General features: G+C 37.2%; 1 protein-coding gene across 4 annotated transcripts in view; it reads left to right on the plus strand.

Moving 5' to 3' along the window:
• The window catches only part of LOC100757243 (immunoglobulin-binding protein 1b), a 152032-nt gene extending 142799 nt beyond the window's left edge, over positions 1–9233 (plus strand). For 3 of the 4 annotated variants that reach the window (XM_027433983.2, XM_027433982.2, XM_027433984.2), the window contains 2 exons: positions 2996–3145; positions 6855–9233. In XM_027433983.2, the coding sequence (XP_027289784.1) occupies positions 6905–7939 (1035 nt within the window). In that variant the 5' untranslated portion in view covers positions 2996–3145; positions 6855–6904 and the 3' untranslated portion in view covers positions 7940–9233. The remainder of the gene's footprint in view (positions 1–2995; positions 3146–6854) is intronic. The other variant, XM_027433986.2, reaches the window with a different exon arrangement.
• Positions 9234–15405: the final 6172 nt, after the last annotated feature.

Raw genomic sequence — 15405 nt, forward strand, 5'->3', positions numbered from 1 at the left:
AAATGGACTTTGGGAGCCCATTACACATATAGGGATAATCTTTCAGCGTAGAAACAAGGGGGATGGCCTAGGCTCTGCTCCAAATGATGTTCCAGACTTTGAAGAATCCCAGTGGAAGGCCTCACCCTCCCTGGAAAGCAGAAAGGGGATGGGGTATGGTGGGGGATATGGTGGGGTTGGTGGGGGGCAGGGGAGGAGAAGAGGGAGAAGGAACTGGGATTGACAAGCAAAACAAGCTTGTTTCTAATTTAAATTTTAAAAAAGTAAAAAGAAAGTATGTGTTCTTTTAATTTTACAGATGATTACAGTTAAGAGACTGCATGAATATCAGAAGAAACTTTAAACTTTGGACATTTAACATTGCTGAGATTGCGATAAGATGATGGAGACTTTTGAAGTCGGACTGAATGCATTTTTAAAATTATAACATGGCTACAAGGGTTTTGGGAGCCAGGGAGTAGAATGTGGTGGTTTGAAAGAAAATGGTCTCCAAAGGGTGTGAAACTGTTAGGAAATGTGGCCTTGTTGGAGTAGTTATGATCTTTTTGGAGTAATAGTGTCACTGTGGAGGAGGGCTTTGATGTGGGATGCCCTTCTTTACGCTGGGAATTGCATTGCTTTTATTGGTTGATGAATAAAGTTGTTTTGGTTAATTGACAGGCAGATTTTAGCTAGGTGAGAATTCCGAAGAAAGAGACAGAGAGAAAGAAGACAGCATGCAGTGGCAGGAGAAGCAAGATGCAAGGGCATCACCAGTAAGCTACAACTAGCTGGAGATACACAGATTAGTAGAAATGGGTTAATATCTTAAGGGATAGCTAGCCAGTAAGTAGCCTAAGCCTCTGGCCAAACAATTATAAATATATATTAAGTCTCTGAGTGGTTATCTTAAAGTGACTGGAGGACCCAATTGGCAGAGAGAAAAATGGTCAAGTGGGACCAAACTAGACAAAGAAAAGTCTCCCTCTTATAGGCTTTGAGTTTTCACATATGCTCAAGTTATTGCCCAGTGTCTCAGACAGTTTCCTGTTTTCTGCAAGATATGGGACTCTTAGCTACTCCTCCAATACCATGTCCACCTTCATGTCCTATCATGATGTTAATGGACTGAAATTCTGAACTGTAAATGAGCTGCCCCTATTATATATTTTCTTAATAAGAGTTGCTGTGGTGATCATATCTCTTCATGGCATAGAAATCCTTATTAAGCTAGTTCTCTATTGACTGCAATATTCACATATAAGCAAATACATATCATATCTGTCTTTTGGCATCCAGGTCACCATATTCAGTATGATTTGTTTTATCTAATTACTTTCATTTACCTGTGAGTTTCATGATTTTTTTTTCCTTAAAGCCTGGGTTTTTCAAACAAGGAAAAGTGGATGGAAGCTATCATGGGGGATATTATCTGCAAGCCTTCATTGGTAGAGGAGGAGAACAGGGAGGAACAATCTGTTAGGCCACTTTGGAATACACAAGTTAGAATCAAGATTAGGCTTCAGTTTGAAACTCTGTATCAAAATTAACAGAATTGAGTGTTACTAGTGAGGATATGAGCAAAAGAAAAACTATTAATTTGTCTGAGACATCAGTGAGGGAAGAATGATAAGAATCAGTTTAGATTATAGGTCTGATGAAAAGGTTAGTACAAATCAGTGCAAGTGATTATTATTATTTTCAAAGCCCTTAAGGAATATGGGTGTAGCTCAATGATAGCATTTATACAGAGTATGCTGGAGGACTACAGTTCAAGCCCAGTTGAATTTTATAGTTTTCAAAGGCTGTTCAGAAGAGGCATTTAGATCAGTGGAAATATTCGTGACCAATAAGTTGGAGTATCAGTCCCTGTGTGTCTCCAAGCAACTTATATTATTTACCCTTTCTCAGGGAAATTTTCCCTGCCTCATAGCCTCTTACTCCACACCTTACTTCTGTGGATTTAAGGATTTGTACACTCCTTTGTAATGATGAAATGCTAAATTTGATTAAATTTAAGTGATTGTATAATATTTTTTCTATGGAGTACTGGGTAACCCACTAAGAATGACATTTTTTAACCATTAGCCATCTATTTATTAATATACAATGGGCCAGAAATACATAATTCTTCTCTCTCAACCCACTGACCTACAATCATAGTATTAATCAGAAAATAAAATACAGATAAACTGGTTTTTGGCTTCCAAAAAGTACCACTGTGATTTAGATATGCTGAACTATTAGTACAAATTCAATATTTGACATATAAATATTTAAATTTTATGCTGAAACTGCATTACATAGTTAGTGGGAGAAAATAAAATTATCCTAAGGTTTCAAATTAAGTGGAGTTAACACCACAAGCAACATATCATTTTCAGCTGTTTCCTTTCATTACTATAGTAATAATTTAAGTCACCTATGATTGAAGAATGCAAACTGTGAGTTGTCGGTTTACACTAGTGTTAAAAAATATTTCCCTTTGTGTATTAACAACTTTTTAAATGCCTATTCTTTTCTAGAACTAATTTCACAGGTATATAATCATAATTGGTGGCTAAATGCGTAAATGAGAATGTAAGTGACAGTATATAAAAATATTTCAATTCATTTGAGACATGTGGGAATCTAGTCAAGATGTACCATAAAATGCTTATTAAATATTTATAAAGCCAATGAGCTTTAAGCTCTGTTTTTTGGTGAGGAGTACTCAAAATCTATTTTAATGACAAGAGTCTAGAGGAATTGAAATATGTACTTTTGTATTTCTCTAAATTGTGGACACAGTAGAAAGATCATATCAGACGACTGTTTATTGAAGGAAGAATGACATTTTTACTTCCATTAATTAAATATGAGTTCTATGATATCATGTTTTCTAAATTAGAGGTATATTTGATTGCATAAATGCACTACATGTTCATTACCAATTAATGTATATCCAGGCTGTTTCCTATTTCTAATTAAAATGAATGAAGTGGTTGTATGTAATAGGATATGCTGTTTTCTTCAGTATTTCAGGAGCGGTGCAGCTAGATATTGAAGTAGATCTATCCCCAGGTTTACAAGGATTCCCCACCCTGATTTCAACAGTGGCTGTTCAAGTTTACATTTCTACCAGTGGACAAGGATTCTTCTAACTCCACATCCTCAACAGGCTGAGGTAAACCATGTTTTCTGAATACACTGGAGGAAATTTTAGTATGGTGCCACTATGGGCTTGGCTTATTGGAGGCGCTTCTTATTTCCTCTCCTTGCCTTAGGTATTAAGTACAGTGTTCCTGCAGTATTGTTCCTGAGCACCCAAATGTGGTGCTGTTTAACATAAAAAATATTTAATGAGTTCTGGCCAAACAATTGTGGGATTCTACAGAGACCAAGCTGCCTGAAAATTGGGATGAAATTCTTGTTCCGTTTGTTACTCTGAGCTAGATTCCATCAAAGTTTTGTTCCTGGCACACAGGATATTCCAAGTAGCTCCTCAATCAAGCCCAGATAGGCATTAAATCACTCCTCCAAAGTGGTGAAAAAAATTTCCCTGATTAAAAACAATTCTGTGGAGAAAGACACTGAAATTCTCTCCTGGAATATTTGTATGCAGTCATGCCAAAATTCTTTTCTGCACATGGTTCCTATACCAGCCCTCTTGAATCCTCTATTCTCCTACTTTGTTTGCAGTATATGTAAAGTGATAATGTCTTCTTTAGGTGTTGTTCATTTAATCTACATATAATTAAATGTTTTCTCTTTTCTCATTAGTTTTAGTTTCATGTCTGTTTTGTTGAATACCTGAAAAGAGAGATTATTTCTTTAGACCATTTGCTTGGAATACTATTTTGCATTCCATCACTTTAAAGCAATGTCTATCTTTTGTTGTGAACTTCATTTCTTGGATACAAGAGAGAGATTGATCCATTCCACTTGCTTATTAATTACACTGCTCTTGGTCATATTATTGGCAAGGAAAGACCATTAATATTAATATTCATTACTGAAATGTGAGTATTTATTCCTCTCATTTTGTTGACCTTGCAGTGTTTAGGTTTTCTTTAATTTTGGGTTAAATATATTTTTTCTTGTATTTTGTGGCTGTTGTTGGTTTGTTTTGTGACAGGGTTTCTCTGTGTATCCCTGGCTGTCCCGTAAATCATTCTGCAGACCAGGCTGACCCCAGACTCAGAAATCTACCTTCCTCTGCCTAGCAATTGCTGAAATTAAAGTCATGCACAACCACCCCTGACTAAGTAGTTGCTCATTGTATGTGTGTGGATGAATACATACCACAGAATATTTTGGAGGTCAGAGATCAACGTTAGTGAAGTTGGTTCTGTCCTTCTAGCTTGTTTTTAAGGAAGCATCTCTCTTAATTCTTCCTCCACAGCACTATGGAATGAACTTTAAGGCAAGAAGGCAAGTCTCCTATCATTACTTCCCAAACTTCTTTAGGGTATTTTCCCTTTCATGTTTCTTTTGTACACATTGTATATTCTGTATTATCTGTCTGTCTGTCTGTCTGTCTGTCTGTCTGTCTCTCTCTCTCTCTCTCTCTCTCTCTCTCTCTCACTCACACACACACACACACACACACACACACACACACACACACACACACACCACATCTTTTCCCACTTATATTCTAAATATTTCCGGTATCTGAATTGTATGCAATACACTTTTATTCTTATCAATGATGTTTACACTAGCAAGGGTCCGTATTTCCTAAACCACCGATTAAGAAATAAATAAGACATGTTGCCTGTCTTTATATTCACTGAAATGAAAATCTCTTTCTATGTATTCTTTCATGGGACATGTAATGTTGATTGCAGTTTTATGACTATGAACTCTTTTAAGTCAATTGAAATTTCACTGAGAGATGAAAGATAAATTTGTATGTGGACATTAAATGATCCAATCTATAGTGATGAGAAAAGAAAAACAGTCATTTATAATTCATTGCCTTGTGAAATAAGTTGACAAGTTATTTAAATATTTGTTTGAAACAACAAATTCATTTGTTTAATATCAGTCTTTGAACAAGTACCACAAACTTCTGATGCTCTCATGTTGGCATAATATTTCGAAATACAGTAATATTAATATCCATTTTTCAAAATAGTCTTGTGTTCTGAAGATTGACATGTTCCCATATAAATTTCTTTGTTAATTTGTCAGTCATTCCTAATGCTATTGCCAAAAGTCATTAGGCATTTCCTTTCCTCATGTCACAACATGAAAGCTTTATGAAGTGACTACACCTACAAACATCCATGAAATGAGATGGCACTTTCACACTGAGAATAGCCACTATGTCAAGACTCTTGTGAGGTTTGTGATTAGGGTCATTGGAAGTCTTCATCACATTAAAAGTAACAATAATAAAATGAAATAAAATTGATCTTCAGACTTGGAGTGAGCGAAACAACTGACTTTTACTACACTCCTTACGACATAAATCAGAGTATGTAAGTGTTTATTTGGATAATGTGTAATTCAAGAAATCTTCTGATCTTTCCAGTCTAACTCTGCTTGTTGAGAAAATAAAAGCTAACTTTAAATCTTCTGATTCTGCACAAGATAAATCTACTGAAAATGTGACTGAAAATGAAGTAGGTAGTTCTGGTAGGACTTCATGCCTATCCCACATTTCAGAATTCTGTAAGCTGTAAGAAATCAGTGACATCTATGCTCACAGTTCCACCTGCCATTCAACAAAATGAAGGTGCCTAAATAAAGGTTATTTAAAAGATATAAAAAGAAAAATGGTGGCTAAGAAAAAAATTGCTGTGTTCAATAGAGCAGAAGTTTTAAATTTTAATTTTAATATGAAATGTAATAGGTAATTGCTGAAGTAGGGGGAATCAAATTCATGCTTCTTATAAAGAAATAAGGAATGCTTGCCCATGTCAGCTTTCTCTACCATTTCTTACACATGCTGTGAATGCTAATGCTCAAATAAATATTATTAGACTGTATTTATTTTATTTACAAATATAGAGGAACAAAAGTTCATTAACAAAGGTATATAGTTCATATTTGTCAGTAAAATTTACTCAGATGACTTTGTGCTGTCATATTTATTCTTGATCATCAAGTATGTAGGATATTTGCATAAATATAATTTTTCCCTTCAGTTGCTCTATAATTGGCAAGACTAAGAAAATCTCTAATGTTAAAGCTTTCATGGGTTTTCAAGTGTAGTGGATGTCCCTGAGTGGTCTGAATAATCAGTGAAGGGTCCTCCTGGTGTTCACACTCCTAATACCCTGTTGAAATTAGTTGCACTGGATAACTGCTGGCGTGGGAAGCACAACTTTCAGTGTTTCTGCCATCTTGTGAAGTTGGTGGTTCTAGGACCTGGTGGGGAGATTCTAAAGTTAAGTCTCTGTTTTTTCCACTGTGAGGGTGTGAGGAGAAGAATAGAGTGACCCTCCCCCTCTGTGTTCCTTTGTCTTATGGTGAGTCTATTTAAACAAGAATCTGGAAATTCCCCATAGGTCTCATGCACTGCCAAGTCTTTAAACATGTAGCCTCAAGGAATATGTTCACAACTTTATTTTTTCTCACAGTTTTGGTCTTTTGCTCCTTATTTTTGTCTTAATTTCATATTGGTTACATATTTTCCCCTAAAAATATGTAGTGTGTGGTTTATAAAACACTATGTAATTTCTGTAGAAATATAGCATACTGAAATAATTCTCTATCGTAATCTTCAATATTGAAAATGTTCATGTATCTATATTGTCTTAATCTGAAAAACATTAAACATTACGAGTAACATCAGTATTCTTTTTTAGATGCTGTACTGTGTTTTCTTTTATTCTTTTGTTTATATTCTGTATCTTTTATTTTGTAATTTTCCAACAAACTAGTTCAATATAAGATTTGTTGGTTCAGTTCCCGGGTTCCTCTCTCTGGCAAGATGACAACATCTGAAGAGGAGCTGCAGCAGCTGAGACTCCCGGACCTGCTGGAAACTGGAAGGCAACTTCTGGAGGAGGTGGAAGCCTCAACCCAACCCACAGGCTCCAAGCCAATGCAGGATAAGGTGAGGAGGGCTTTGGAACTCCTGGAGAAGGCCTCAGACATGTTATCAGAGCTCGATCCATTCAGCCAGAATGAAGATTGGGAGGAGATTGCTTCCCCTGACCTCAAGTACCTGATGCTCCCAGCCCTGAAAGGCGCGCTCACACTGAACCTGGTGGGCAACAAGGACCGTTTCGACTACCTGCTGGAGGCTCGAGAGCACTTCAAGAACTTCCTAACCCAGAGCCACAACTACCATGTGGCCGATTTTGAGCTGCCCTGGGAACAGAGCAGCTCACCAGAATGCAACCCAACCACTTCTGAGTTCCTGGAACCCACCCTGTTTGCCATGGCATCCCAGAGGCAGGCCAAAATCGACAGGTACAAGCAAAATAAGGCGGTGGAGCAAAAGCTGTCCACTCTGAAATCAGCAGTGGAGAGTGGTCAGGCTGACGAAGAGTGTGTGCGAGAGTATAACCTCCTTCAGCTTCGCAGGTGGATTAACATCAGCTTGGACGAGATGGATCGCATTGACCAGGAGATAGAGATTTTGAGGGAAAGAGACTACTACTCTGGTGAGACATCGGCTTCCCGCGTGCCTTTTCAGAAGAGGCCTTCAAGAAGACCTTTCATCCTCACACGGAGCGCTGCCCAAGCACAAATCTTTGGAGCTGGGTACCCAAGTATGGCGACTATGACGGTGAACGACTGGTATGAGCAGCATCAGAAATGTACGGATTTACCATCAGGTCAGGAAGTCGAAAAGGAAGCATCACCACCTGAATCCCATAGAGCATCTCAGAAAGAAGAGAAGGAGCAGGAGCAAAAGGAAGAAGAGGAAGATGAAGACGCCCGCCACAGAATGCAGCAGTGGGATGACTGGAAGGATGCCCATCCTAGGGGCTATGGCAACCGACAGAACATGGGCTAACCTCCCCTAAGTGTGAAAGGACAATGGGTCCCCACACAAAGATTACCCTGCTCTCTTCCTTTCCTTGGGTCTCTGCTCCAAAGGTGTGCAACAAAGCTAAAGATACTGACTCTTGCTTCACATTCAATGAAGTACCACTATCAAGTTTGATTTGCACCCTAGTTAATGTCCAGAACTCTCATTTAGGCATTATTCTCACCATGGTGTATTGAAGTTTCTTAAGTGAATAGAAAGGATGTTGAGAGATGACTGTGCAATCACTGACTGCGTGATTTCTCTTCAAAACATAAAATTCATTTCTTCTTGAAAAAATATATATTCAGAGAGAACATTAACATAAGTTTCATTAAAGTGTTTAAAATTATTGTTAGTATCTGGACAAGACATAAATTAAACCACTATGGCTATGTGCATTTTGGGACATATACAGTATACGTAAGATTGGATCATACCTAGGTGCAGCTGTTTTAGAACAACAAATTGAAAAACCCACAGGAGGATGTTACAAATGGACTGATGAATCTGGGGAAAGACTGACAAACACTCAAATGTCTTTGTTTTGGTTCTGATAGAACGTAAGTTGCATGAACTTACAGAACAGCCACCTTCTTTGGTTATGGAATGTCTAGAATCTTCTAAAAAAGAGTTTATGTGAAGGTGGGAGTTTCATCATTATTTGCTGAGATTTAAATATGGCTTTTTAAATGTCTTACATTTACATTAGAAATAGCTTCTGGAAAGGAGAGTGGAAATATAACAATATTTATCGAATATAAAAATATGGATATTTGACTCAGCATTTTCACACCCATATGTGTAGAAAGTTGATTTACACAAACATATAATATGGTAAAGTCGTGATGTATTCCTTGTAAAATCTTAAAGCTAGAAACTATGTTTTCATCTAAAGAGACCTGGGTAAATGATCTTTTTTGTAGTCATACAATAGATTGTTAGTAAACTGTGAGAATAAAATGATTTGGATTTCGTATAAGGTAACTTAGGAATATTTACCTACCAATATATATTTGTACATAAGAAAATGAGATGAAAAAATAAATAAGAATGAAACCATCTTAATTGTGCAAAGGGAAATAACCATGGACAATATGGTGTGATATATAGGCATCTTTTGTTACTATTCACTCTGAATCATCAATCAAACACATGTTTATTGTGAGTAAAGTATTCATTTAGTGTATTGATGATGGTTACTAATCACTGCTGTCAATTATGAGCAACTGCATCCTTAAGAAAAGAAAAACATAAATAAAAATAAAATTAAAAAACAAAAGATCTGTTTGTTCAATATCAAACATTCTCCATGGCCTCAAATGCCCATTATAAAACACCATTTAAAAATTGTCCTAGTTTCCAAGAACTTTCTCCCTGTTTTGAAACAGTTACTGAAAGATCAGAGCTGCATATCCTGACTTAATGTAGTCTATCACTTTGAAGTTTTTCTGAATTTTGGCCCCTAATTGATTCTTTCATTTTGCCAATTCTGTTGCAGTGAATGGTTTGGTAATTATCTTAGAAATGTATCAACTCTAAACATTGTCATTTGGATTCAACACATTTTTAGTCACAATGGGTCACTTAGTAAATGGTTAAATATATGCTGAATCAGGAAAACAATTATAGATAATATCTGAATGGAGTAGTCAGTGAAAGGCTGAGAGATGCCCACTGAAGTGTTAGTAACCAATGTAGGCATTGAAGGATCAAGTTAATACTTACTCTTGCAGAACATTACACATGGAAAACTGATGATAGAATAAGTAACCACAAAGTAATGATTGTTGTAATATTTTAAGAGCTTCAATTTTAGAATGGATAAAGAAAATGTGGTACATATACACAATGGAGAACTAGCAGCTGTAACAAAACAAAGGCATCTTGAAATCTCCAGGCAAATGGACGGAATTAGGAAAAAACCATCCTCAGGTAACCCATATCCAGAAAGACAAATATGGTATGTATTCACTCATAAGTGGATATTAGATAGAAGGCAAAGCATAACCAGACTACAGTTCACAACCCCAGAGAAGATAGGTAACAAAGAGGATCCTCCTATGAAGGGGGACATAGACATGATCCTCTGAGTAAATTGGGAGCATGGGAGGGAGGAGAAGGTGGGAAGGAAGAAAGGAGAGAAGGGGATTGGGGAGGAGAATATGAGGGAAAGGTCTGGTCAAGTTGGGAGGACAGAAAGGGAGAGCAAGGAAAGAAATACCTTAAAAGAGGGAGCCATTATGGGATTATTGAGAAACCTGGCACAAGGGAAATTCCCAGGAATATATAAGGATGACCCTAGGTAAAACTCTAAGCATTAGTGGAGAGGATTCCTGAACCGGCCTTTCCCTGTAAAAAAGATTGAGGACTACTGTAATTGTCATCATAGAACCTTCATCCAGGAACTGATGGAAGCAGATGCAGAGATCCACAACTAACCACCAGGCCAAGCTCCTGGAGTCAGGATGAAGAGGAGGAGCGATAATATGAGCAAAGAGATCAAGATCATGATGGGAACACAGCTGACCCGAGTGAGTGGGAGCTCACCAACTCTGGACTGACAGTTGGGGAACATGCAAAGGACCTAACTAGGTCCACCTGAATGCAGGTGATAGTGGATGGCTTGGGAAGTTCATGGGGTCATTGTCAGGGGCCAGTGCATGAACTGGCTTTTTGGAGCCTATTTCCTATGGAGAGATACCTTGCTCAGCCTAGATACAGTGGAAAGGGCCTTGGTTCTGACTTGGTGATGGGACAGACATTGTTGTCTGGTATGGGAGGACTTACCCTCTCTGAGGAGCAGATAAGGGTGGGGTGGGAGGAAGGTTGGGGGGAGCAGGAGGAAGGGAGGGAGGGGAACTGGGATTGGTATGTAAAATTTTAAAAAATTGAAAAAAGAGCTTCAATTTTACAGCAAATAGCTGTTTTATGAAAAATGTTATAACAGTATTGGAGAATACAAGATAAAAGAGCAGAAATTAAACAAATCACTAAGACCTGATACCCCAATTATCTGATCTATCAGTTGTCTATAAATTATTGCACATTTACCCATGAAAACCATATTTATGAGAGAAAATAAGCTAGTTATGACAGAAAAGCAAGATGGGGGAAAGAGAGCAATGAAACTCCTGTGCCTGTGATTCCTAACATCTGGAGGGCAGTGCATGACTCACAATAGATTTGTGGTACTTTCTTCTCAGAGGCACGCTTATACCTATGAGTGTACCACTGCATGTTGCTCTGTAAGTGCCATTTTTTACTTTATTAAAATACTGACATTATTTCCTTGTATATTTATCAATATCTCCATATCTGACCACAGCTATTACTGTGTGATGAATAGCATTCTATAAATATGTGAACAAAAAAAGGTAAATGGTAGACCTCCACTTTTAAAAACAAAGCAGGAATTTTAGAGACCACATTCTTGACAGTAAATTCTAGACATTTATCAAACATAGGTAGGTGATACTCCCATTTTGTACTATAGAAAGGACAACCAGATAACCACTGCTGAAGAAATTAAGGAAGCCTGACTATTTCTACCTGACCAATTTTCTTATCAAAATATTTATATTAATTTATTTTGTCTTATGAGTATAAGTGCTTTGCTTGCATGTATGCTTGTGAGTGTGGTGCACATGGAATTAGGTTGTGGGTGTTGGATCCCTGTAACATCATTACAGAAAGTTTTATGCCACAGTATTGGTTCTGGGAATCAATGTTTTCAGCCTGAATTACAAAAGCTCCTAACAACTGAAGCATAGATATTGAATAGATTCCTGGTAAGTCATCCAGGACCAATCCTTCATATAATTGTTCACATGTCTTCTTCTTTGGAAAGAAAGCAACTTTATTCTATACTTTCATATTTGCTTCAGTGTCAACAGAATTAGGTCATTTATGCATTTTGAGAGGTTTTTCCCTTTGTGTCTTGAAAGTTTCTTGAGTTATTAATCACAGTGTTGATGGTTTTGAGTCATTTCTGCTTTGAACCTGGAGTAGAACTTATAGACTTCCTCAGTAGTTTTTATTTTCTTAACTTCAGTTTTATCATCGCCACTATCATTATAATCATTATCATAATCTTTACCTGGTTTAACACTTTTTAATAGAACCTTCCTACCCCTTCTGAGGACATAGCACATTCCAGATATAACTAAGCATTTTACATATAGCACATTCTGCCTTTTACTCCACAGCTACTAGATGCTGTCCACGCCTACACACAGGCCCTGCAAAAGAATTCAAACTGAAAATGGCAGGTAGCACACTGTCAGAGTTCCAAGGGAAAATTGATTGTATAGAAATTTTGATATTTGGAAGGTTTCCTGTAATTTGATTTTCTTCATAAATTCATTGTTTTGCCTTAGCAATACATAATTCATCTTTTGTCCCTTGTTATAAATCAATCATTCTTCAAGAACAAGTGATACTCATTGTCATCATTATCACTCTAAGAAGGTCATGTCCTAGACCGTCTCATTTTCTATGAGGTGAAGGTACCAACTTCCATATGAGAAGAGCTTGAAGGAGCTAACTGCTGCCTGCTCTTCAGAACATCCACATAGGACAGAGTGACAAAAGGGCTTTGGTTTTGTTTTTTAAAACCATGTATTTGGTACTGAAAAGAATGTTGAGAGACATCACTGTCACCAAAGATACCAGGACTCAGATGATAAGATATTCTGTGTGCATTATCATACTTCACAATAGTGCACTCAGCAAATCTTATAAATCTCTTTGTCTATCCAAAGCATTTAAATACTTAAGAAATAACAATGTGGAATCATTTATTCTTTGAAAAACAATTTTATAATGTGTGATCATTTAGATATACTTTTAATTTTCTTAATATGTATTCATTAATTTACTCATTTCTTTATGTTGGTGCGTGGCATACATGCCAGAAAGCATGTATGGAAATCAAAAAAAAAAATGAGGGACTCAACTGTTCTCTGTTTCTATAATGCAATTCCTGGTAATTGAACTCAGGTTTGTTGCAGAAAATGCTTAGAAACAAGTCCCTTTGCCTCCTGAACCATCTCAGTAGACACATTTGAGATATTTTACATCACTGCTGGCCCTTCAAAATGGGCCCCTGCATGTGTGAGTGTGTGAATGTATGCAAATGTGTAACTAAATTTTCTCATCAGTCATTTAGTAATGGTTTCCTAGAAACTTGAAGTGCAAAGGACCAATTTAAGTCTAAATCTTTTGAGATAGGATATCCACAGTTTCTGGTGGTAGCTCATCTAAAAGACATGGAATAATGAAGCTCTATTCTTTGCCTGCTTTCCTTACTGGCAAGCTCATTCATTCACAGGCATTGCAGCCTATTACTGTGATATACATATAATGAAGACCAGCTGGGATATCAAGCTTTATGGACTTAACAACTAGTAGATATGTGAATTTTGTGTCACTGGGAGACAATCAATGTTGAACTAGCTTGATTACAGCCTCTTCTCCCACATTTCCCATGAATCTAATATGTCAGCATTGTGATGTAATTCTACCCTTTGACACAGGGCCTGGAACCATGTACTTTGACTGACTGTGGTTTCTGTAATGGTCTCTGAGTTTTGCAAAGAAAATTTCCCTTAAAAATAGGTAAGAAATACACTTACCTGAAGGTACAAAGACAAATATTTAGAATGTAGCAAGGAATTATGCAGACTTATTAGAATGGTAATTGTGTGGTCTTGTCAAATTCATGACTTCCCTAGTCCTGGGCATGTTTGTTTTATGAATCAAATGGACAACCTTGACCAACTACTCAAAATAGGTGTCCTCTTGCCTGTTGGTATTTTTACTAGGTGGTATTTGGCTATATGATTGTCTAAAGAAGCTCTCTAATCTGACATGACAGCCTCACATACCAAAGTGGATGGGATCATTTCAAAGGCCTAATTCATATATGAAGAGTTGTGGAAATCGATGACTTCTAGAATAGGGTGAATGAGTTTGTACCAGGGCTAATCCCCTGGTGATTAGTCCTAAACCCAAGAATATATTATTCTATGTATTATATTATATGCATACTTTATATTATAATTAAAAATTAAATTTAAACTTGTATATTCCAACAATAAACGTGTTAAACATTCAAACTTCATGAATTCATATTTCAGAAAGTAAAAAAAAAAAAAAATATGGACCCGGGGCCTAAACAGAGACTAAAGTTCTCGAGAGAGGAAAACAAGGGGTCAGAATTAACTGGAAAGTGTTCATTGTCAGTAGTAAGTAGGGAAATGCAAATCAAAGCAACTCTGAGACTTTATCTTACCCCAGGCAGTCTGGCAAAAATTGGCAAAACTGAGACAACATTTACTGTAAGAGTCTGGAGAAAAGTGAACCCACATTGGGATGCAGTGAAACTGGTAACTTGTGATGCCACTACAGAAATCTGTGGGGAAATTCACATAATTTAGTAATAAAATAACCTTATGGCCTGTGTTCCAGCTGTAACACACCTTTGTATATGCTGAACTTGTTCACCATCCTACATCCCAGACAAAGGCTCCCTCATGTTCATTACTGTTCTAGTCACTATACGTAGGATTTGAAACAGCCTAAACATGTTTCAACTGATAATCCAAAAATAAAGATATGGATTGTATACATTACAAAATAATATTCAGTTCTAGAGAGACATGAAAAATATACTTCTCAGGTAAATAGATGGGAATATAAATTATTATACTGAGTGATATAACTCACACCAAATAGACAAATTGCACATGTTCTGATTTACTGGAGGTTCCTATATCCAACATCTTCAAATGTTTTTTTTTTCTTTTTTTTGCAGGTGTTTTTTTTTAATTTGAATTATAAACAAGATTGTTTTACATGTCAATCCCAGTCCCTCTCCCTTGCCTCATCCCCTACCACATGCCCCCAACTAAAACCCTACCTATCACATAACCTTTCTGCAAGCCAGGGAGGGTGAGGCCTTCCATAGGGGGATCATCAGAGTCTATCATATCCCTTGGCATAGGGCCTAGGCCCACCCCCGTGTCAGGGAGTATCCCTCCATGTGGAATGGGCTCCCAAAGTCCACACCTATGCTAGGGATAAGTACTGAACTTCTACAGGAGGCCCCATAGATTCCCAAGGTCTCCTCACTGAAACCCACATTCCTGGGGTCTGGATCAGTCCCATGCTGGTATCCCAGCTTTAAGTCTTGGGATCAAGAGCTCCCCATTGTTCAGGTCAGCTGTTTCTGTGGATTTCACCAGCCTTGGATGGACCCCTTTGCTCATCACTCATTCTTCTCTTCAAATGTTAATGAATATCTAAACATAGCTGCAGAAGCCATGAAAGTAAAATTGAGACAATACTGTGGTTGGGTGCATAGAAAGGAGAGTAATAGGGTACAAGTGATAAGAATGGGGAAATTACATGGAAAAGTCAATAAATAGGATGTGGAAGAATAACAAATACAG

The sequence above is a fragment of the Cricetulus griseus genome, chromosome 3, assembly GCF_003668045.3.
Source record: "Cricetulus griseus strain 17A/GY chromosome 3, alternate assembly CriGri-PICRH-1.0, whole genome shotgun sequence".
In the NCBI taxonomy this organism is placed as follows: Eukaryota; Metazoa; Chordata; class Mammalia; order Rodentia; family Cricetidae; genus Cricetulus; species Cricetulus griseus.